Here is a 23,900-nt window from a genome sequence, read left to right as displayed (position 1 = left end):
TAAAAATGGTGAAAAAAATATACCACACGCAAACGAGGATGAAGTAAATACTTCTAACGTCCAAATTCGTTTTTTTTTTTTTTGTCTTTATTGTGAGGGCCCCACTCGTATGGATGATATGGATCTCCTGGGTATTAGCCCCGCCCGCCCTTTCTTAAAACCAACCCTGGATATTAGATTTAATATTATTTAAGTAACACAATTTTTCGAAGGTCTCCATAGCATCAGTCCTCACAAAATTACAGAGACTCGAATTTACATTACGACATAGAATCGAATTATGGTTCTCTGAACGAAAGAAAGATACCATATGTACACAGATGGTTGTTAATTTCACGTTACTATAGATCATCATTGGGATGGTAGTACTAATACACGCGTACATATATAACGAATAGAAAGTAGAACCATGTCTCAATGGTATAATAAATAAGTTTATCCTTCAAGACCACACAATAAATAGTTCCTTCAAGAAAATAGGACACTGCTGGTAGTATGTCTTCCGTACACATGCCATAACAATGGTCTACTGATTGACACAAGGTCTAGACTACATACTGCTTTTAAAAAAGAGAGGGAGAGAGAGAGTGAGAGAGAGAGATAGCGATTCAGATAAATGAAATGCATGTACACACACACAAACACACACTATCAGTGTCGTAAGTATTATTTAGTCACGTAGCGGTGGGATCCGGAAGCCGAGCTGGTCTGGTTTTTGCTAATTTGGAACGAGGCTCGTTACCTATATAAGCTGCCCCCATAATATTATGTTGATGAAATTTAAATTAGAACTGCAACAATAAAACGAAGGTCAGCCAGGGTTCGAAATAGTGGAAACCCCCCCCCTCCTGGGTTGTAATTACTAGGTACGCCACTGAACAGAAAACCGCCTTGTTTTTTTTTTTTTATCTTATCTCTGGCGACTAAAAATAAAAAATATTTTTGGCGGCTTCTGAACAAAACATTGTGTCAATCTTAACATGTACTTGAATTCTGTTCTTTATCATCATTTCATTTACACAGAGGGCTATCCTACACATACTGGCAGATCTGATTAATTGGGGGGGGGGGGGATATCGTTTCCATAAAATCAATTTAAATCAGAGGTAGCCAACCCCTTTTGACCTGCTGGCCACGTGGATCTCCAGCACAAGATCCGCAGACCAAACATAGACAGCAAATAATGGGAAAAGTTAATGGGATCGTTCCTCCGTGACTTCATTATGTTATAAGAAATGCAGGCTCCGATTCGAAGACCGGATATGACCCACAGGCCGTAGTGTGAGAACCAATAATTAGTTCATACCTATTGCTGCTTTATTACAGGGGTTATATCAACTCTGTCTGCGTGGTACAGATTTGAACACGTTATTTCTCCCACTCCCCATTCTCGGATCAAGTTGAAACTTTGCACAATTATTCATTGTAACAGGACATGAATCAATATAAAAAAAATAACGGATCAATTAATTAAGTAGAGGTAATTAAACATAGCTTTAAGAAGGGGGCGGTGCCGTTTTTTTTTTTTTTGTTGTGTTTTTACTTTACTCCCACTTTCCATTGTAAACCAAAATGAGTTTGGTGAATTGGTGATCAATGTGTAAAAGTCTTACCGTTAGGTCTGTGGGGGAGATGTGGTCATTAGGTCTGTGGGGAGATGTGGTCATTAGGTCTGTGGGGGAGATGTGGTCATTAGGTCTGTGGGGGAGAGGTTGTCATTAGGTCTGTGGGGGAGAGGTGGTCATTAGGTATGTGGGGAGATGTGGTCTAGTTTATAAGCAGGTTTTAGAATGGTAATATATCTTCTTGTATTCAATCATACTGCCTTGGTCGTGCGGTACCCGGGTATGCAAACCCTGACGCATAGTGGAGCCCTGGTGAAAACGATCGTAAGAGGAAACAGGTAGCGAAACAGGACTCCCGAGGGAGTGGCTAAGAGGTGCGAGAGTATTCACATTGCACTGTGCGGGGTTGTAAAAGAGCTCCCACAACCTTGTCAACAATCCAGGCACCGTTCCTCAATGGGCCGTTTGGTATGATTACCATTCGACAGCTGCGCTGGGTCGGATACCTATCCCGCATGGGAGACGACCGCATGCCAAATGCGATTTTCTTTAGCGAGCTTATAGGAGGGCGGTGTAACAGGTGATCCCGTAAGCTCCATAAAGATCAACTCAGGCGCCATTTCGCCCTCACTGGCATAGAGGAACGTATCTTGCAGCGGGTGGCCTCTGAAAAAAGACAGTTGGAGAGCTCTCACAATGGCCGCTGGTACCACATTTGAGACCCAAAGAAAAGCTCTTATTGAAGACATGGGGGCGCAGAGGAAAAGAACAATTAAACAGACCGCCTGCGAGTAGTGACTTTGTTATAATTAAAGCTACATTTATATTAATATCTAATGTTATATTTTAAGTTAGTTATATTTAAAGTTACATTTATAGTTATATTTCAATGTATATTTAAAGTTAATTTAAATTTATATGTAATGTTATATTTAAAATTAGTTATTAAAGTTACATAACAAAGTCATATTTTATGTGTGTCGAGAGTATAGCTATATTTGAAGTCATATTGAAATTTTATATTTAATGTTATATTGAAAAATATAGATATTTAAATTTACATTAAAAGATTTTATCTTATCTTGTATAATACAGACGTTACTTCAAAAAAAGATGATGATTACGTCATACGCGTCATGCATTCAGGCATGCATATTAACCAATGACTTAAATTCCGTGACGTCACTGGTTTTCCTGTACATTTAGGGGCTATATTTAAAATTAAAGCTACATTTATGGTTATATTTAAAGTTAGGCCTATATTTAAAGTTATATTTAAAGTTATATTTAAAGTTGTATTTAGAGTTGTATTTAAAGTTATATTTAAAGTTATATTTGAAGTTATATTTAAAGTTATATTTAGAGTTATATTTAAAGTTATATTTAGAGTTATATTTAAAGTTATATTTAAAGTTATATTTAAAGTTATATTTAAAGTTATATTTAGAGTTATATTTAAAGTTATATTTAAAGTTGTGTTTTCAAGTTGTATTTAACCATTATTTTAATCATTCGGAGAATGACAGCTCTTTTTAACATAAGAGCAGAATATGATGAATAAGATAAGATAAGACAAGATTGGTAATTCTCGTCTAATTGGAAAGTAGACCAACACACGACAACACATTTATGGATTCTAGGAAAATGAAAGAAGCATCTTCATCTACCTCATTATCTAATCACACACACACGCTTTGTTTTAATAATATGCTCAATAAGCCTAAGCATATGTTTGAACAGCTTACTTGATATTATTATCATATCTAGGCATCAATTTTGTTTTTATATAAAGTAGATGATTTTCTTTATTATTTTTTTTTTAAGTTTCTCAAGAACTACATTGTACACTATAATAAATAGAACAAAGAATTTGAACTGTAAACAAGCAAAATATACAAATACTTTTTTTGTTGTTGTTGTTGTTTTTTAAACTAAGCTTATTTAAGGGGAAGAACTCCACATTTACAAATATACATCTTAATAATGTAAAAGTTATTTCCTTTTTTTTCAATATCTAACAAACTAATTATTACTAATAATTAATTGACTAATTTTTTTTTTAATTGATTCCGTTATTGTCTTCGCCAATAAATGATTGTCCAAAGTTTCAACTTTATCTGAGAATGGGTGTGGGAGAAAAAAAAACGTGTTCAAAATTTTAACCAGAAAGACGGAAATAATTGATTTAGGCCTAAAAATGTGTAAAACGTAGGCTTACACCTACTTCCAATAATGTAATCAATCGTTTATTTTTATTATGTAATTTAAGCAATTTATGTACACGTCCATACACCTATTTTTGTACAGCAAGTGGAAGCTTTAGTTAAATGCTTATTATTCTCTAATTTTAATGAAAGAAACCGCAGACTGAATATAAAGCATTAGATTCAAGCTATTTTTAATGTACTGGCCACATGGATAAAATACTTGCACTTTACAGTTTGTTTTCAAACTCAACAAGCAAGTACCGAATACAATGTTACAGTGACGGGGTGTGTAGACTAGTCCCAATATAAGTTTAGCAGAAATAAACTGAAGTGTCATAAATAAAAATCCACTTACCTTCTCAAAGTTGGCAACAAGCTAATGCCACTGACCTAGGTCTAGGTAGGATTACCCGAAGGCCAGTGATAGGAATTAATCTGCCAACGCCTTGCTGGCAACTTTTCCCGCTCACCTTTGGACCACATTTTCTTTTTATTCTTATGTCTAAGTCTGAGACTTGTTAAAAGAAGCTACCTGAGCGAGACATTCACGTGCTGGAAGCTGGGTCAAATATTTATATTAAAAAAAAAACTAGGCCTTGGTTTTTCTCACAAGATATCTTATAAGAGATCACAGAAAGAGTGAGATTTGACTTTAGTCATGTAGTTTAATGCTTATTAAATCGGGTTAATAGAACTTTAATGAACATACTTTTAATAGCAGATATGATGTGAGCAAATTTTACTCTGCTACATCAAGTTATTGCTTCTTTTAGTTGTATTATTATAATTTGAGTGTGTGGTGTGTTTTTTTTTTTTTTTTTGTCAATAATATTTCCTTCAGTGATGTGCTAAACTGATGGACTAAAGGCTAAGTATTAAATTCGCTAATGACCGAGGACACAGAGATCACGTGTGTAGTCTAAGCCGTTATTTAGAAATGATCTGTGATAGACAACAAAACCCTTAGCACTTGATTGTGACAGGTTGATAGTCCCCAGGGTTCCCGAAGATTGTCATTGCCGGAAGTGGTAATGGATATAAGCACTCCACTGCCTATAAAATGCTTCCTAATGGCATGCGTCTCAAATAGCCTCTGACAGCCAGTCCAACTCCTGGCCTTCACGTGTGGCTTGGATATTGAGTCCGGCGGAACTGTTCTCACTAACAGGAGAAGAGACAAAGGCGAGCAACTGGCGCCTTAACCAGTAAGCTTCGGGCAGGAGGGGCTCGTTAGCCATGGCTGGCTACCCATCTAGGAAAAGGAAAACTCTGAATTCAAACCTCTGTTGCCTTGCAGCTATACCCAATCATGGGAAAGGCTTCGGGAGTCAACCCTAGGAAAAATCAGGAGCTGGCGACCCTAAGGCAGTTTGCAGCACCCAGTGCTACACTCTGGTAGAACCTGCGACGCCGATGACCCCAAACCGTATCGGCACTGCCGTTCATTTGGATACATCAGCTGCGTGGAGTGGGGGGAACTGATGTGTGGGCGACATCCACAGCTAATGCCCATGCATTCCTCTCATTTCCATGAGATGGTCCATAGTCCCCAGCAAGTACAGAAGTAACAGCAACAACAGTTGGCCATGGTATTCACTGAAAGCTATCTGCAAGCTCTGGCTCATACAAGTGGAAGGTACCTTAGTCTTTCTATGTTATTATGTGCGGGTTAGCTATTTCTTGGCTTACCCTGGATGTGGCAAAATATGTAGGTCACAGCTGGGACTGCATAGCCAAGGGAAATACTGCAATTTTCTTGGGATTCTAAGACAGCCTTATTATTATTAGCTATTTCTTGACTTCAGTGTAGAGCAATAACAGCCAAAGATGTCAAATTCTGATGGAGACTAACCTTTATATTCATGTTTTTTTTTTTCAAGTTTTGGGCATTTAAAATGTTTTCAGAAAGGGAGATTATTACATCCTAGTCCAAACCCCTTGTAGGATGGCAAGAAATTGTAAAAGGCAGGTTTGAACTTGAAACCACTGTACACAAGACTAGGCTGCCATCTATGGTCAACATGCTGGCTACCAAATAGAAACAAATGGCAATATATTTTTTTTTCCTTTTCTAGGTTAAGACTTCAAACATAATACACAGAAACAAATTCTATTGATTATACTTTTATTAACACATGGACTATGCACTGACCTAAATACAATCAAAACAGTTACAAACAATAAAGACATCCACGTTTTAAAGGGACTGACATATAAGGGGGACATTATTCAATGAGACAAGGGAGGTAACTCTAACACCAATGACATCCGTGCATTACTTACTAGATGCCATCCCCTTCAATGTCACCGACACACACTACATTCAGAGGGTAACTACATTCACAACAGTACTACACAGAGTGGTAGGCATCCCAGCCAAACTAACACCATCAGGCTGTTGACCACAGACATGCTGGCGACATGGAATGTTGGAATGTCCCAGACAAGTTTTGTCTAAACCTAATACAAATCAATCTTAGAGATTGCATTCATAAACATAAAACCAAAAAAAAAATGGAATTAATTTGTTTTTTTATGAACTGGGACAATCATATTTTCAAGACAGAATCCCATGTTTAATAATTAAAAAAACAACAACAAAAAACAATGGAACATACATCAATGTTAGTCCTGTGTCACAAAACACAAACTGTATCTACAGGGACATTTCAGTGAAACATGAGACCCACAGAGCACAAACTAAAAAAAAAAAAAACTTCATACAAAAAAAATGGTGAAACTCAATGGTAAAGATATAAAACAAAACAATATGGTATAGTCAAAGTAAATCAATCTATCAACTGTTTGCTATGTACAGGGTAAACATTTTTAAAACATATATCATCATACTATAGACTTATACTATAGACTAAGTCAACATGAAGTTGACAAGGAGTCCCTTCTTCACACACAGTTACACCAATGATATGCACCATATACACTGAGCCCAGTAGTTTTAGATATTAGGAAACGCAGCAAAGGCTCTGAAACTGAGATCACTGACCCAGTGATACACAACTAGCCTTGTAGATTTACTTCAAAGAAAACAATTTGGACAGAAATAACACAAAGAGTTTGACACAGATCAACACTTCGGGTTATTGTTAATCAGATCAGACATGCAATTCTTACTTCACAAAATGTGTCTCTCCATTCAAGTCTAGAAAGCTTATTGAAAAAAAAAGTCCAACAAAATAAAACTTGTAAGAAAGTTATTTTTCAAAAGAATCATTCAGTATCTTCTAATAATGCTTGTATTCAACACTCTTATCAGAAAAAAAGTTTACAAGAAAAACTTCAGACCAATTAACTAAGTAGTTAACAAACAATGGAAATGATCTCCCTTCCATTGAGAGAAGACATTCATCAAACTATCAATATTTGAGTGGTCCTGACAAATCCATTTTATCAACTGATATAGAGCATTAGGCTGTCAAGATTGATAAGGTCCTAATCTAATCATACCCTTGAAAGATAAACAGAGCATTTGGTTGTGAAGATTGATAAGGTCCTAATCTAATCATATTCTTGAGCAGAATTATAGAGGATAAGACAAAAGAATGTACACAATCACTGCCACAAAATGTGTGACACTCCTTGCACTGCAACTGAACCAAAGTATTTCTAGACTTGATCCTAGGCTGGAATGAATACCCTCAACTACAAAACCTGGTGACAATTGTGCAGCAAAGTTGTTCAGAGAAGATTGTTCAATACACCAGACTCACAATATTTTTAATTGTCGTTTGATAGGTACCAAAACAAATGTTTATCATAATAAAGAAATGGTTAATAATGTTTAAATGTACAAACATTATATATATATATATATATATATGTATATATAAATAGAGAGAGAGACATAAGCTTTCATACACAGACTCCTCAATTTGATTCAAGAGACAATAGACTGCATACACACTTTGATTCAAGAGACAATAGACTGCATACACACTTTGATTCAAGAGACAATGTCACCATCCAACTAATAGGTTCAGAAAGAGAATCATTGCAAAACATTGTGTGAATGAACTGAAACAAAACCTTCTTGCATTCTTTCCTTATTGCATGAAACTTGGATTTCTGAAAATCAAAAAAAAAAAAAAAAAAAGTTTTTTTTCTTGAAACACATAAGAATGACATTGTGGTAGGATACAAAAAATAAATAGGTGGATGGTTTAAATACCATATTAAATGTTATAACCACAAATACTGCTAAAAAACAAATGGATTCCTTTTCTTAATCTGTGGGATGTGCGGTTGAGAGGCTTAAACAGCTTGGCTAGCTATGAAGGTGGCTCATGTTTGAAACTCAACAGGGGCAGAGTTATGTTAGCTGCTTAAAGGCAGTGCTCAAACCTTCTCCTATGTACCCCCTCCCCCACAAAAGAGATTGGACAGTAGCGCACTGCTATTAGCCTGAAAGTTGCACCATAAAAAATTTTTTACAATAGTTTTTAGTGACCAAACAATAAGACTAGTTTTTATACGCATCCTATTCCAGCATATTGAAACACAAACTTAACGACAAAAAAAAAAGATAAAAAAGAATCCACTTTAACAGGATGGGAAAAAGGAAGGGAGGAGGGAGGGGATTTTCTCAGAATCTGGACATTTTGGAATAGGTGAATGCCACCGAAAATACATTCATAGCTGTTGGGTCAAAGATTTTTTTTCTTTCTAAAAGAACACAACATTAAATACAGAGAAAAACATCTGGGGCAATGACCAGTCAACACAGTTACATTTCATGAGAGGAAACTTTACTCTAGTCCCATTACCAACACTGACAACTACGGCCACTGATTAGAATTGTTTTATTGCCAGGTCATCCTTAAAGTTTTTCACTTATAATTTTTATTATTCTTGTCACAATAATAAAGATAGCCCCAATTTAAAAAAAAAAATGTTTTGCATTTCTGCATTGTTTACAGTATACTGAGTTATGAAAAGAATTAAAACTTTTTAGTTGCATTGTATTTTTTAATTTCTTTGTCATTTATTTCTAATACTTCTAGTTCAAATGAAACTGTACTGTTTTGTCAATGCTGGCATTAGTGTTATCACTTTATAGAAATCTAAAAAAAAAAGCAGATTGTAAGGATTCTACCCTACCTTTACATAGTGATAAAACTTTGACCCTCAGAGTTGGGGTTATCGTCTGGCTGCATGGCAAACTGGACAGGCCCGTCCTGTTCCACAATAGCGTGGGTCACCTCATTGGGATCCGCGGCCTGCACAATAATAATTGTCTCTTCACCGCCATCTGTCTGAAGGGTGGTGAAAGTCTGTCCTTGTAACACATGAGAAGCATCACCAACCATTGCTTGATATGTGCCATCTGACACCTGCAAGTCAAACATTTTACACTAGAGTTCTATAGTAAGAAAACAAAAGTATTAAAGACACAAAAACAAACAACAACCAAGCAACAATCAAAACTGATAATGACATAGACGATGACGATCAACACACAGGCAAATTCCCAAAAATTGATATTATAAAAAAGAATTTTATTTAATTATAATTTGTCTATACTGTATATATTTTTTTTCTAAATTTCTAACAATCTTACTCAAGATATTTATTAACACATATGATTCAATATCATATCTATGGCTTCACATTTTGAAAGTTTGACTTAAAAACTAAATGTATATCAAGACTGAAGGCCCATCTCTTAGACTTGTTTTCATGACTATATTAAACTAAATATTATAATCAAAGAAATTAGCAACACTTATTGTCTAAACACATATATGTTTAAAAATAGTTATTCATTCTAAATAGCAAAGCTCCCCAAACCTAGAAACACAGTGAGCATAAGTTAGAATAGATGTACAGACCAAAGCACAATCCTACGGACACAATATTCAATGATGTTTGATTATGTTTCTAGCTCAGCTATGACAACTTAATGATGTTGGGGGGGGGGGGGGGGGGGGGGGGGAAAGAATGGAATAGAAGATCTTTATGATGGCCACAGCATACCTGAGCATAAACTGTTGTAGTTCCATCGTCGTCATGGTGAGACGATCCAGCAGGGGCAATGGTGATGGTGTGGTGACCCAGTTCGTCGTCATCGTCATCCCCAGCCTCTTCAATTTTCCTAATGTAGGCCTGCATGGCCTTGGCAGCTTCACCATGAGAGACGTGAATCTTGCCAATGTGCTCAAGGAGCAATTTCTTGCGTTTGAAAGTTTCATGGCACATATCACACATATATGGGGACAGTTTTTTGTGAACCTGGAAAATTACAGACACATGATTAGAGTTTAGTCACTGATAACAAAAACAAAATACCATATTAAAACAAAAATTTTTACAAATGTTTAACTAGATATTTTGCATAGTAATTCAGAAATAAAAGAGAGAAAGTAGTCATTGAATAATTGTCTTCTAATTTCAAGGCAAGTGAAACTGTTTCGATAAAACAAATTTTTAAGGAACAACTAATGCATTGTATTGCATTTCAGATGGAATTCTTTTTTAAATCTACAAATGAAAATGTAAATGAAACAAAATAAAAAAAAATTTTTTTTTAAAAAGTAAGAAAAAAAAAGTGTATGTGTGTGGGTGATACTAAATCAGTTGATCTTACCAGTTGTATGTGTGACATTAAGTTCGACTTGTTATTGAAACATCTGCCACAGTCTGTACACTTGTGGGGCTTCTCTCCAGTGTGAATCAACATGTGCCTATCCACATGGTACTTTTTGGTAAAACGCTTCTCACACACAGAGCAAATAAAGATTTTCTGGTTGGGAGACTTCCAGTTTTCATGCACCCTTTTGGTGTGTCCAATCAGAGCCCCCAGGGTTTTAAAAGCAGCCTTACAAGTATTGCAGAGGTATTGACGAGTATGGAGATGCATGCCCTAAAAAAAAAAAACCCACAACTTTTGTACATTTCAAAAACTATATAAACACATCCAGAATATGAGAGGAATAATACCCAGACGGTTGAGCATAGTTTAATTAATTTATTTTCTATAACTAACTAGAAAGATCAAATAGTGTTATTTTATGTATTTAGACTTTATACAGTGAGATAAATCAAGGTCAACTTAAAACCAGTTTAAAGCTCCATTTAAATGAGACATACAGTCTACTACTAAGACTTTGAGATAAATGAACTTAAAACCAGTTTAAAGCTCCATTTAAATGAGACATACAGTCTACTACTAAGACTTAGAGATAAATGAACTTAAAACCAGTTTAAAGCTCCATTTAAATGAGACATACAGTCTACTACTAAGACTTTGAGATAAATGAACTTAAAACCAATTTAAAGCTCCATTTAAAGAGACATACAGTCTACTACTAAGACTTTGAGATAAATGAACTTAAAACCAGTTTAAAGCTCCATTTAAATGAGACATACAGTCTACTACTAAGACTTTTGAGATAAATGAACTTAAAACCAGTTTAAAGCTCCATTTAAATGAGACATACAGTCTACTACTAAGACTTTTGAGATAAATAAACTTAAAATTAGTTTAAAGCTCCATTTAAAGAACTCAGGCAGTCTGCTACTACAACTTTGACTTACCTTTATATGGGTATTAAGATTTCCTCTAAATGCAGAGGCGTAGTCACAATGTGGACATTTGTAAGGTTTACGACCAGAGTGGACTGTCCTCATATGAGAGCTCATGCCAGTTTTTAAAACTACCTGCAGTTCAAGAAATAGAGAGATTCTCCTTAACAAGTAAGCATAATCATTCTTATGCATGGAATCAAAAAATGCAGCAGTGGGGCATTAAGTGATGCAATAAAGAAATCAAAAGGATTATATGCAGATGTGGTAAATGAATTCTCACTAACAGGTCTGTACAATCTTCAAGTTAAAGATTGCACAATGACAATCTTTAAAGAACTTATGAAAACATGTAATGCCGATAAATATTTAAACACATTCTAAAGACCATCTACCATGAATAAGTTACTAAGTTTAGAAAATAAAATTATTTACCTGACATAATAGCTACATATGTTTGCACATGTCTTTTAAGAGACGCTATATAGATAGTATAACAGACTAAGAGGATATAGTGTATCCAATATAATGATCAGCCACAATTTACGTCACAAGATATCTAGTATTCATTGACATTCACATCTTTGTATGGTCATTTTTTAAAGGCTAGATGCGGAACAAATAGGACATGGTATCTACATGACTTAAAGTGTACCTTAGAACAAATAGGACATGGTATCTACATGACTTAAAGTGTACCTCAGAACAAATAGGACATGGTATCTGCATGACTTAAAGTGTACCTCAGAACAAATAGGACATGGTATCTGCATGACTTAAAGTGTACCTTAGAACAAATAGGACATGGTATCTGCATTCTGTTTTGTTGATGGAGCTCCATGTGGCGCTTCATGTTCTTGGTCACCTTGCCACACTCAGTACAAGTCTCACCAGATTCATCTAATCCAATAGTTGACACCTGCAAAGAAAACACAGTTTATAATATCTAACAACACAGTCTATTATATCTAACAACACAGTCTATAATATTTGACAACACAGTCTTTTATATCTTAATAAACACAGTCTATTATATCTAACAAATCAGTCTATTATATCTAAAAAAAAACACAGTCTATTATATCTGACAACAGAGTGTATTATCTAATAACAGTCTATTATATCTGACAACACAGTCTATTATATCTGACAACAGTCTATTATATCTGACAACACAGTCTATTATATCTGACAACACAGTCTATTATATCTGACAACACAGTCTATTATATCTAAAAAAACACAGTCTATTATATCTGACAACAGAGTCTATTATATCTGACAACACAGTATATTATATCTAACAACACAGTCTATTATATCTAACAACACAGTCTATTATATCTAACAACACAGTCTATTATATCTGACAACACAGTCTATTATATCTGACAACACAGTCTATTATATCTAAAAAAACACAGTCTATTATATCTGACATCAGAGTCTATTGTATATGACAACACAGTCTATTATATCTGACAACACAGTCTATTATATCTAAAAAACACAGTCTATTACAGCTGACAACGCACTGTCAATAATATCTAACATCAAACAGTGTATAATCTTTGTCACCAGCTCAAAATTGTTCCACAAGTTGTAAAACCATATTTAGTGAGCTAAAATCACAACATTCATAAGTGAATTAGCCCAACCTTTATCTAACCTTATACTGAGAGTGTTCAGTTCATAATTGAGTTCGGGAGTCAAGCAGTCACTTTCTAAGTCAGTTGTGAGACAGTCTCTAGTACAGTTAGTGTTGTTAAATCATTCCATAATTGACACGATAGAATATATTTCTATTAAGTGTTAACCTGTCATTATTACCACAAGGAGTAAAGAGTTTGATATTTACATTATATGGATTGTATTGATTTGTTCTTTATCAAGTTGTGTACTAAATATTTTATGTGGTGTCTATAGATATACTATCATAATAAATGTCTAATTGACTGCTTGATGGAGAGTTGCTCAGTCATTGTACAGCAGATGTCTGTATGTTTGATGCGCAAGTTATATTCGAACAGACATCCATCCTGACGATGCCTACAAGTATGAACAATGAACCCCAAATTTCACGCAGAAGAAAGTGAACACAAATGAACACAGTGACAATATCTAACAGCAACACATTTGATCAAATAAAATTTTAATGTAAACAAAAATAAATATTTTCATTTTCTGTAGTTATCCTTTTAAGAGTGTCCCCATTTCCAAAGTTTTATTCTTTGATAAAACTACATTTGTATCTTTGTATCCTATTCTTACCTCTGTACACTACAGCAAGTTTATATTTACAGACATTGTTTCATAATTAAATAGTTCTAGGACAAGAAAATCATGCAGCTAAAACTAAAGAAATGATATTGGTATCAACATTGAATTTGTTTCTAATGTATTTTAAAACTATTTATAAAATGTATTATTAAATACATCTAATTTTTCAAACTCTCCATTTAGGATTAAAGCACTTATTGTTTCCTCTGCAAAGATTCAATTAATACACTAGATGTTTGCAGAATTGAAACAAGAATGATAACTTCAATGTTTATTATTACCTCCCTTAGTTGCCATGACAATAAATTTTCCATAATTAAGCATATAAAATAATCTGATATGAACAGTTTGGATTAAATAAAGTAAAATCTAGTTAATTGGACCAGACCAGGATACAATCATTTAGGTCCTAAAAATCTGAGTTGTTTCTGTACTTAAGGACTTTGTCCGAATAATTAGCTGTTCCATTTAATTTCATAAAGATAAACTGCGTTAAAAATAGTTCATTATCTGAAAAGCTAGCTGTGAGGTGTAACAAATTTATCACACAGCAGCTTGACAAATTGTAGATCTACAAATGTATACATCTTTCTTACCTTCATTATTCTCTCTCTCCACTTGGCATTTCTCATTTCTTCTTCATAGCTGTGTTCATCTCGATGCTTTCCCTTTATATGTTTCACCAGACCTATGAAAGCTTTATCACAGAATGGACATTTCAGAGCTTCTTCTGTATTGCGACGAATAGATTTCCTACGAGGCTCGCTGTCTTCAAACAGCCCATAATCATCTTCAAGCTTCCTTCGGCGACGGAGGAATGGATCTTTTTCATCATATTCATCAAAATCCATTGCATCAATCCCGGCGTCATGGTTCAGTGGACCAAACTTTTTTCTTTTAAGCCGAGGGTCAGTCTGCGTTTGGACAGACCGCCGGGTAGCTGTTTCAAAGATGGTCTCTACTTCCACAAATTCCTCAAACTGAGGTGTCTGGGTAGACATGCAGTTGTCGTTAAAGGATGCATCCCCTTCCGATGCACCAATCTCCTCCTCTACCTGGCTTTCATCTAAATTGGCGATATAATGGTCACCTGACAACAAAAATCAAGGATCATAAGAGCTAAAAGACTGAGAACATTCATCTTATTCATTTTAAACAAAGTCTAATCGTGATCACCATTTCAATGACTGGCAATTTAACGGGGTACAACATATTCACTAAGATAGTTGTACGAACAAGAAGTACCTGACGAATTGGCACCTGACATTATGTGCTTCACCTCCACAAGTTCCACCTCATCCTTTGGTTCACGTTTGACATGGCTCAGATAATCTGGTTCTTGTTTGATGCCACTCATGGAAAAAGGTACAACAACAATCTAAAGTTTAAAAAAAAAAAACATCTGCTAAAGGTGATCGAGTGAGGGTGCATGGCCAAAAAGAACAAAAAAATTACTTGGATAACATTAATTAGCTATAGACTCTATTTGTATGCCTAAAAACTAAGACGTCAATTCAACCGTACCTCTGATTGCGATCTTGGTCCTTTACGTCCACGTGGAGACGTACTTATTTTTTGGCTCTTTCTACCTCCTTTGGTGGGAGAATACTCCTCATCAAGATCTTCTTCCAAAATATCCTCCTCGTCATCTTCATCCTCAAAGTCATCCTCCTCATCTTCGGCCTGCTCATCTTCTGATACTTTCTTTGGTTTGAGTTTACTCTCTTCAGACTTTCTTGGGCGACCTCTCTTGGGAGCAACAATTTTCACATCATCATCTTCGCTATCCTCGTCTCTTTTCTTTGTCTTCCTCTTGGTTGTCTCAGTTTCTTCTTCTTTGGCGGACAAGTTTTTTCTATCTGCTAAAGACTGTAACGGAGTGGCTACGCTTTTAGACTTTTTTACTTTCTTTAAATCGTCGTCATCTTCTTCTGTCTCAACCTCCTTCCTGGGCCGGCCTCTTTTTCTTGGCGGTCCTTTATCACTATTTTCTGGGTTTTTCTTTGGCCGACCTCTTTTAGCCGGGGTCTCTTCCGCCTTCTTCGTCGGTTTCGTTGCTGTGTCAGACTCGTCTTCCGATTTATTCTTTGTTTTACCACCAGCTTTGACTTTGTCCCCCTGGGATGGCAAGGGGGATTCCTCACCATATCTTTTAGGTGGCCTTGCCCTTCTCTTGGATGACGACAGCTTATCATCGTCATCCTCTGCTTCCTCCTCTGCATCTTCCTTTATTTTAGCCTGAGGTGTTTGAGGGCTTGATTTTTTAGATAAATCTGTCTTTGACCCATCCTCCTTTTTTGTCTCCTTCCCTGCTTTGGGCGAGTCCTGTGAAGTTACTTCAACATCTTTAGGTTTAGGTGGACGGCCCTTACGTTTCACAGACTCCTGATTGGCTGGAGTTTTGTTTTCCTTAGTTTTATCACTGGTTTCCTCCTTATTATTTACCTCCGTTTTTTTAGACTTGGGATCTATTTCCAGTTCATCATCAAAACCAAAAGACATTTCCGCATCCTTTCTCACCGCTGCCAACTTTTCTGGTGATCTGTTAGGTCTCTTGCCTTTGGTGGTGGCGGTAATGTCTACGTCCTCATCTTCTTGATCTACGTCACCCTTGAGAGTCTGGTCCTCGTGGACAAACCCAGGCAGCTGCATGACATCAGGCACATCAGACGTCAGGCCTTTGTCATCCAGGTCAACTTTAGGGGACTTGGAGCTGCTATCGTCCAGGTTCTCACCATTCTGTTCCTCTTCTTCCTCATCATCCATCTCATCCCCATCTTCTAGACAAATGATTTTAGACTGACCAGACATGTCACTGGAAAGTACCTAATCAAAACAGAAACAAAATTTTGTTATTAGTACACAACATCAGTGGCTGAGTGGCATGAACCGATTGGCTAGCTATGGGGAAGGGGGGGGGGGGGGGGGCCTCAAGTTCAAATCCGAGCTGAGTTGTGTCTGTTGAGTGCATAAGCAAGGGACCACTCCCAAACAGCCCTCCATGTGTGGACAAAAGAGATTAGACAACAGCCCACTGAGCAGGCTGTAAGCATGAAAGCTGTGCTATACAAGTCAATAATAAAACAACTTCCAAGTGAACACACTTAGTGTCTGTTATTTATAATTAACATATTGACTTGTTTTACCCTCATTACATTTTGAGTTTATTTCTGTAGATGAATTTTTTTAAATTTTGTAGCCATAAATTTGGTTATATTTCCTCCACCTTTACTATTTTATTTGATTTAAAATCACTATCATTAAAATAGTGATGAAATGTGCTATTGTCTAAATAGAAAGCTAACAATTCAAACTAAACCTACCAAGTAAATAATTATTTTTTCAATGCAACATGTAACTCCTTAATATAAATTCTGAGTAGCAGACGTCAACTACACTCACCTCACCAGGCTGTAATTTTTTACTAGAAACTATTGCTTGCTCGTCTCCAGCTTTCTCTTCTGCTGCAACTTCCTCCTTGTCTGGAGATTCTTTTTGCTTCATCTCAACAGAGTCACCTTACTAGATACAAAAAAGTCACAAGGCCATTATTCTGATTTTGTTCTTGTACTTATTGGCCAGGCAACTAGATCTAATGTTTGTGAAAACTTGATGAGAAAAATGCTCCAATGTAATAATATTTCTGGACTATAAAATTAAGCACTGAGTTGTATTATTACTTGTATATCTGCCATTAAAGCCTGAAAACCAAAATGACTTAGGTTTATCTCTCTAATTAACATGCACAAGTAGATTAATTATCTGCTCTTTTGAAGGAACATCTGTAATTTTTTTATAAGATAAGAAAATGTTAAATACAGAGAACCACAACGACTCACTTTGTAATAATTATTAAAGTTTCATTATAACTGCGTTTTGTTTTGTTGTTTTATGCTAAATTTTTGGTGGCTTGGACTTGATTATCTTTATATTTCCACTTTAAAATTCATAAAATAAATTATTTAAAATAAATAGTAAAATAATAAATGAATCGTGAATCATTGTGCTAACCTTATAGCGCCTTTGTCACAAAAGAAAGGACAATGCCACGCTCAATTGCACACTCTGTCAAGAGTGCAGATTGGGTTTCAATATTATTCAAGACCAGCCCAGAGAAGTGTCAGGTCAATACCTTGACCAACTCATGTTTACAAACAAGTCTAACCAACATGAAGAAGCAGTATTTGAAGAAAGTTTTGAATATAGTTTGTGCCTTCTAAAAAAAAACCCAACCTGTTTTAAAAATATAAATAGGAAAAAAAAAGGTGTATCGAGGGTCAGTTGGTCGCAATTATGACTGCCTGGTTGAGTGGGGTTTGCACTTCAAACTGTCCTCCAAAGGTACTAAGTTTGTACCCTTCCCACATTGTCCCCTGCCATTCTGCAATGTTAGGTCGTAATAATCTTCATTTCAGAATTAGCATTAGAAACTTCTAAAAAAAAAATTCAAGCCTGTTAGTTATTGTACCAATGTTGTACTATTTTATTGTTCATTCATTCTTTATTTGTAATTTGAATGAGATTTCTACTTTGTTTCAACATTGGATTTGAGAACGAGGAAGGAGAATGAAGAACATTGGATTTTAATGAACAGATCATCTCATTCTAAGGATTTAGTCTACAAAGAGTTGAAAAGTTATCACAGCATGTATTTCAGTGAGTAACCATCTGTGTGCCTGTTTTTTTAATGTAAATACAATACATAATATTGTATTCAAACACCAGCTCTAAAACAACAACTTGAAAAAACAGAATCTGATATATATATATATATATATCATCTAGATCTAATGAAATTTGTGAATACTACCCCAGCTTGATAGTTTTTACATTTTAAATCTTAAAAGTAAACCTTAATGCGCATTATAATCCAAAACTGCCATTCCCTGACTTTGGAATATATATATTTGATTTGTTAAGAAATGTAGATGTTTGTTCTAAAAGTTTCAAACATTCCTTCAGAAATGAAGAATTTGTGTCTACTTCCAAGAAGTGACAAGCAGGGATCAAACTCTAGACCATCTGACGACAGTCTAAAGCACATCACTAAACCAGACAGCCATCCATATTCTTTAGACCCTAATTGTATCCTCACATTGATCCAGAAAAAGATCTTCATTATCATGCCTTATGGAAATGGGTCAATCATGGTCTGATTCTGATTTGATTCAACATTAAATTTAGTTAGATCTAAATTCTAAAGAGACTGTATTGATAGATCTAATCATCTATATTATATTTTTAAAAAAGATCTATCTAACTAGATACTAGTTTCATTTAGATTCATTAAAGTTGAATTTTTTATCAAAGTACCTAATTATAAATATAATATATTATTCTATATGCCCAAGTTCTACATGCTTTTATTTTCTTGATCTCTATTAAGTTACAATTAAGACTTAAGACACTTAAGTACATATAAAAAAAAAATGAATGGATACAAATATAAATTTTATGTACATTCTTGATCTAGTAGAAATCACTAGATTACTAGATAAATAGATCTAGATCTCTAGTTAAGTCTAGTGTCACTATTGACTAGACAATTTAGATCTAGATTCTAAATAATCTTTCTAAATGATAAATAAATTAAATAATTGTAAATACTAACTAATAATATAATATAAATAATACTAGATCTAGATCTATAACTTATAATAATTATTTAAATAAATATAATATAGAGATATAACAATAATCATCGAATAATGTATTTAACATTTAAGATTACAGTCGTGCAAGTCAAATGAACGATGGCTGATACAGAAATGAGTTCCTTGATCATTTGATATGTTAAAACTCGACTTAGGGTTTCACTGTTTGAGACGACTTAGACTTGTCTAAAACTAAAAAGAGTTAAAACTGGGAATTATTTTTTTTTATTACAGGACGGCCATTTTTCCGGCCGCCATTTCAGGCATTTGGCAACAGTAGCTGGCGTCTTTCTAAATGCAATGCTCCAACAACTTATTGTTGCCATTTTATTTAGCTTTTAACCAATATACATTCAACGACATATGTAGACTTAAAAGAAATCGTAACTATCGCATTTGTGCCCCTAAAACAAATCGAAATTGCAGAAAATTGTCCCCCCTGGACCAAGGGCACATAATTTCGCCATGTTGTTAGCAGCGATGAGGACAACTTGGTAATAATTTAGACTGTGAGGTTATCGCCCATAGACGCGCCTTTAGGAAAGTAAAAACACTCAAATTAACGCTAAACTTACCTCTAAAAGTCAAATAAACTTTTCAAAAAGATCCTGGCCTGCCAATATTGAATAAATGTAACTATTTTGCTTAATTTTCAGTTGGTTTCGCAGGTCATCGTTAAGTTGTTAACCGGTTTGGTCAAACAAGCTCCCATGATGCAGCAGTGAGGGAAAAAAAAAAGACTATTCGGTAGTTTCCGCCAGCGTACGATCAACTCCGAATATCTCCGAAAGGCAGGAGCTATATAATCGGGGGAAAAAAAAAACTGGCTCAATACGAATTCGGGAAATGCTCTACAGTTTTAGATAAATTATAGATCTACAACCCGAGGTTTATTCGCAATATTAAATAAGTTCAAATTAAATATTTTATTCTACATTCTAATTTGATATGCTACACGCTAGTTTCATTTATTAAACGAATACAGCCTACAACTGATAACAACTAATAGAGCAAAAATGATTTTCCCATGCTTTTTCTAAATCTTATCTAAAGCAACACATAGGCCTATAAACATAGTATGGGTGCGCGTGTAGGAATGCTATTGTGAATATTACTACTGACTATTGATGTAGGTAAGATGTAAATGGCTTTCGGTACAGTTAGGTCATCGAGACAATAAAGAATAACATGCATTTATTATAGATCTTTTTTTTTTTACACGAAGAGTCAAACATATATATAGACCTAATGAACACATGGCATGAACGGTATATTGTGGCTAGGTCCAGTCCTATATAGATATAATATAGATCTATTCCTACAATTGATAATCTGATTTAAAGGCCTTCTTAACGCCAGCCCTGTAACTTTTTGATATATTTATTTTTATATAAAAGTGTAATTTTTGTCACATCGGCATATTTTAGGCCAAGTTTTATATATAGCCTACATATAGATTCTATAAACTATAAATTTTTTTCGACATTAGGGGCCTATAATATCTAGCTTTAGGTTAAATTTGTACAAATGCTTAGTTTAATTATATCTTAATTATACTGTGCGATACTAGATTGTATAGGCCCTATGCGTCCTATGCGTGTCAATTGGGGGGGGGGGGTGTCAATCTAGTCATGCATGTTAATCAGAGACTTATAGTTGGCCCCTTAGTTGTAGAACACTTTTTTCATTTGACTGTGGGGCCCTATATCCTTGAGAGATATTCCCATCCACACACATCACAGGCTAAGGCGGCATTCACTTTGGTGGTAGAGGAGCTAGCCAAGTCTTAAATCTTCGGTCCTGAAGCATTTCTTAAGTTAGATATTTTAATAATAGCGTTAGTCTTATCAATTGTGAATATTCGTTTGTTATAAATACCAACGGCTCTTTTTTGCGTCTAGTTTCTTTGTTTTATTGCGTTGATGAGTTACAAACAGAGGGCGCTTGTTTTAGTGTTGTTTTTAAAAAAAAAAAAAAAAAAAAAAATAGGTGCCGGTAGGCCTACACAGTGATGTATATTGCCTAACTTTTAACTACTAATAAATTAATAATAAACTTTAAAATACAAGAAAAGTAATAATTTTCCCCCATATTGAAAAAGGTGCCGGTCACATTCCTGTGCTGTTAATCTAAAGGCCTGTAGGGACCCGTGATCTTTTTTTTTTTTATCTCCAAAAAGAGGTGTTGGTCAGTTTGAATAATGCCTATACCTCCGTGAACTGGAAATACATTTAGACTATTTAGCAAAATAGCGAAGAAGTTTAATATTTTTGGCAGGCTTTCATGCTAAGAAGACCTAGGCCTAGATTGCCCTAGATAGACCTACTAAAGGTGTTGAGGACTTAAGGCGTATTGAACAGATTTCCGCACACAGCCAAACTAATATCTCCTCCATCTACTCATTGCAAGACCTAACCTCTTAATAGTATTGTAATCGGGTCTGTGACAGGTTATTAGCTTTGAGATATCAATTAGCCAATACAGGATTTTAACCTCAGCCACGAGTGACAAGACTCTTTAGAAGGAAATACACTTTTTTTTACAGGGCCAAGTCATAAGTAGCTTGTAGTTTATAAGTAGGCATATATAAGATAAGATATATGTGGCATTTTACGTCTCGAGAGACGATCTTATCCCTTTGCAACATCTTGTGTGACTAAAGAGGCCAATCCTTGATACACAGCCGCGGTCACGGGTTGGGCATCTGTAATCACCAAGCGCCGTTGCATCTTCAAGGAAGAAGAAGACAAGATATAGGCCTACAATACAAGAGGATACACTATTTCGATTAAATGAGATTAATTTAAGAGAAACCATCAATGATGGATTATATTGATCGACAACAGCCACTGCCTCTGCGTTCTCATGCATGATCTGATAAGTAGGCACTAGGTCACTAGAGCGTAAGCAAGTTGAAACAAGCAGAAGTATATAATATTTTTTTAAAGACAAAGCTTATATGGGCCTATAAGGTAAAGAACTGTATATCAATACTATAAGATGTGTTTCCCCTTTATATATTAAATAAAATTAACTAATTAATTTTGGATTGATTTATGTTTTTTTTTTTAATGGACAATGAATAGTTGTGTAAAGTTTCAATTTGATCCGAGAATGGGAAGTGGGAGAACTAACGTGTAGGCCTACAAGATTGGTAACAGACAAATGGAGTGAGTTGATAGAAGCTTTGTACACGTTTGATTGGTGACATGGGATGTATATGCGTGTTTCTGGTGTAACCGGCGTAGTTGCATGCTAGGTAGAAATTCTGTTTCAGGTGCTAATATATATTTCATATTGATATTTACATAAATTACAATAGTTCTTTCAAAATATAATTACCTCCTATGGGTATATACAAGAAACTTGACATTACTTTATTTTGTTTGCCACAATGTCTTATGGGTAGGTGAACAGTTTTCTAATGAAATTATTCAAATACGACGATGAGGGAGAAATCTATTAATGTCGTGTGTTAAATGTTCCAGATTATTTTTTTCTGTAGCATCTTAATTGAGATCGTAGGTATCACATATTAAGACCGCATCACAAACGAAGAGATTAGAGACAGGATTAGTACAGCGATTGGACCCCACGATGATCTACTAGCCACTGTCTAAAAACGCAAACTAAAACTCTATGGCCATCTCACAAGGTCCTCAGGGAACAGTACCAGGAAAAAGAAGAGGAGGCAGTCAAAGTAAGCGATGGGAAGACAACATAAAAGAATGGCCAAGCCTGTCATTGAAAAAGATTCTATCAACGGCAAAGACAAAGAGGAAAGGAGAAAGACGTTCAACCGATCTTGTGTGGTGCCCTAACGGTGATTAGGCTATGTTATAAAGCGTGTAATGTATGTTTATTCAGTTTGGGGAAGGTTCTGCGATATTATTTAAAATATATTTGAAATACTTTGTGTCCACGAGTATTATACTACAGTAACACTTCTCATCCTTAAACATTAACACCAAGCGTACAACGACTTTTCAGACTTTTCCCACAGAACTCTTCATTCACTGACGTATGCTGTACTAAAAGGTTTAACAAATTTTTTTTGGCATTTGTCAATTGATGGGATTATTTGATTCTAAAAATGATAACAACAAAAAGAGAAATAGGAGGAGCCCTACAACAGGAGATCACAAGAATTATATTCCCAGCCTTTATTTACTTGATTAACTGTTGATGGAAGCATGGTGGCTGAACAGTAAAGCACTTGGACTCCAAACTGGGAAAGGGGGGGGGGGCGGGAATCTCCAGGTTCAAATCCTAATGCTGAATCTGATTTTTAATTTTCGGATCTTTAGGGCGCCTTAATTCCACCCAGTTTTAATGGGTACCTGACATTAGTTGGAGAAAAAGTTGGTCATTGTTCTGGCCACATGACACCCTCGTTAACTGTAGGCCAAAAAAAACAGATGACTGTTACATCATATGCCCTATAGGCAGCATGATCTGAAAGAGGGAACTTTACTTTTTTTTCCTTCTTCTATTGTTGGTGCAGAACATAGTTGCTGCTATATATGTTTCTCTAATCCCTCAGGATGAGCTGTTTAAAAAAATAGAGTACTGATGTCTAGCACAGCGTTTCCCAAACTGTGTTCGGCAGAACCCTAGAGTTCTACGAGGCCTTAACAGGTGTTCCACGAACTACT

The 23,900-nt window shown here is 35.3% G+C and overlaps 1 protein-coding gene across 3 annotated transcripts; it reads right to left on the bottom strand.

Moving 5' to 3' along the window:
* Positions 1-5,880: 5,880 nt before the first annotated feature.
* Positions 5,881-19,981, bottom strand: LOC106054708 (zinc finger and BTB domain-containing protein 17-like). 3 transcript variants are annotated; one of them, XM_056038175.1, is made up of 11 exons: positions 19,821-19,981; positions 16,994-17,113; positions 15,116-16,417; positions 14,837-14,969; positions 14,188-14,681; positions 12,099-12,230; positions 11,324-11,446; positions 10,374-10,649; positions 9,764-10,018; positions 8,888-9,120; positions 5,881-7,855 (listed from the first exon to the last, which is right to left on the bottom strand). In XM_056038175.1, exons 2-10 carry the CDS (start codon positions 17,093-17,095, stop codon positions 8,890-8,892), a joined length of 3,048 nt encoding a protein of 1,015 aa, XP_055894150.1. In that variant the 5' UTR covers positions 17,096-17,113; positions 19,821-19,981; the 3' UTR covers positions 5,881-7,855; positions 8,888-8,889. The 3 variants fall into 3 exon arrangements, with proteins under 3 accessions (XP_055894150.1, XP_055894151.1, XP_055894152.1); XM_056038176.1 differs by lacking the exon at positions 19,821-19,981 and adding an exon at positions 19,323-19,730; XM_056038177.1 differs by lacking the exon at positions 19,821-19,981 and adding an exon at positions 17,603-17,781.
* Positions 19,982-23,900: the final 3,919 nt, after the last annotated feature.

The sequence above is a fragment of the Biomphalaria glabrata genome, chromosome 8 (assembly GCF_947242115.1).
Source record: "Biomphalaria glabrata chromosome 8, xgBioGlab47.1, whole genome shotgun sequence".
In the NCBI taxonomy this organism is placed as follows: Eukaryota; Metazoa; Mollusca; class Gastropoda; family Planorbidae; genus Biomphalaria; species Biomphalaria glabrata.
This window is presented reverse-complemented; position numbering and strand designations above follow the sequence as displayed.

Bases quoted from the DNA above. Each gene is read 5' to 3' on its own strand.
- LOC106054708 (XM_056038175.1), bottom strand. From the start codon at position 17,095: ATGAAGCAAAAAGAATCTCCAGACAAGGAGGAAGTTGCAGCAGAAGAG. The intron at 12,231-14,187 runs GTAAGAAAGATG...TTTTCTTTGCAG, and splicing joins GGAGAGAGAGAATAATGAAG to GTGTCAACTATTGGATTAGA. The intron at 10,019-10,373 runs GTAAGATCAACT...GTAATTTTCCAG, and splicing joins TAATGTCACACATACAACTG to GTTCACAAAAAACTGTCCCC.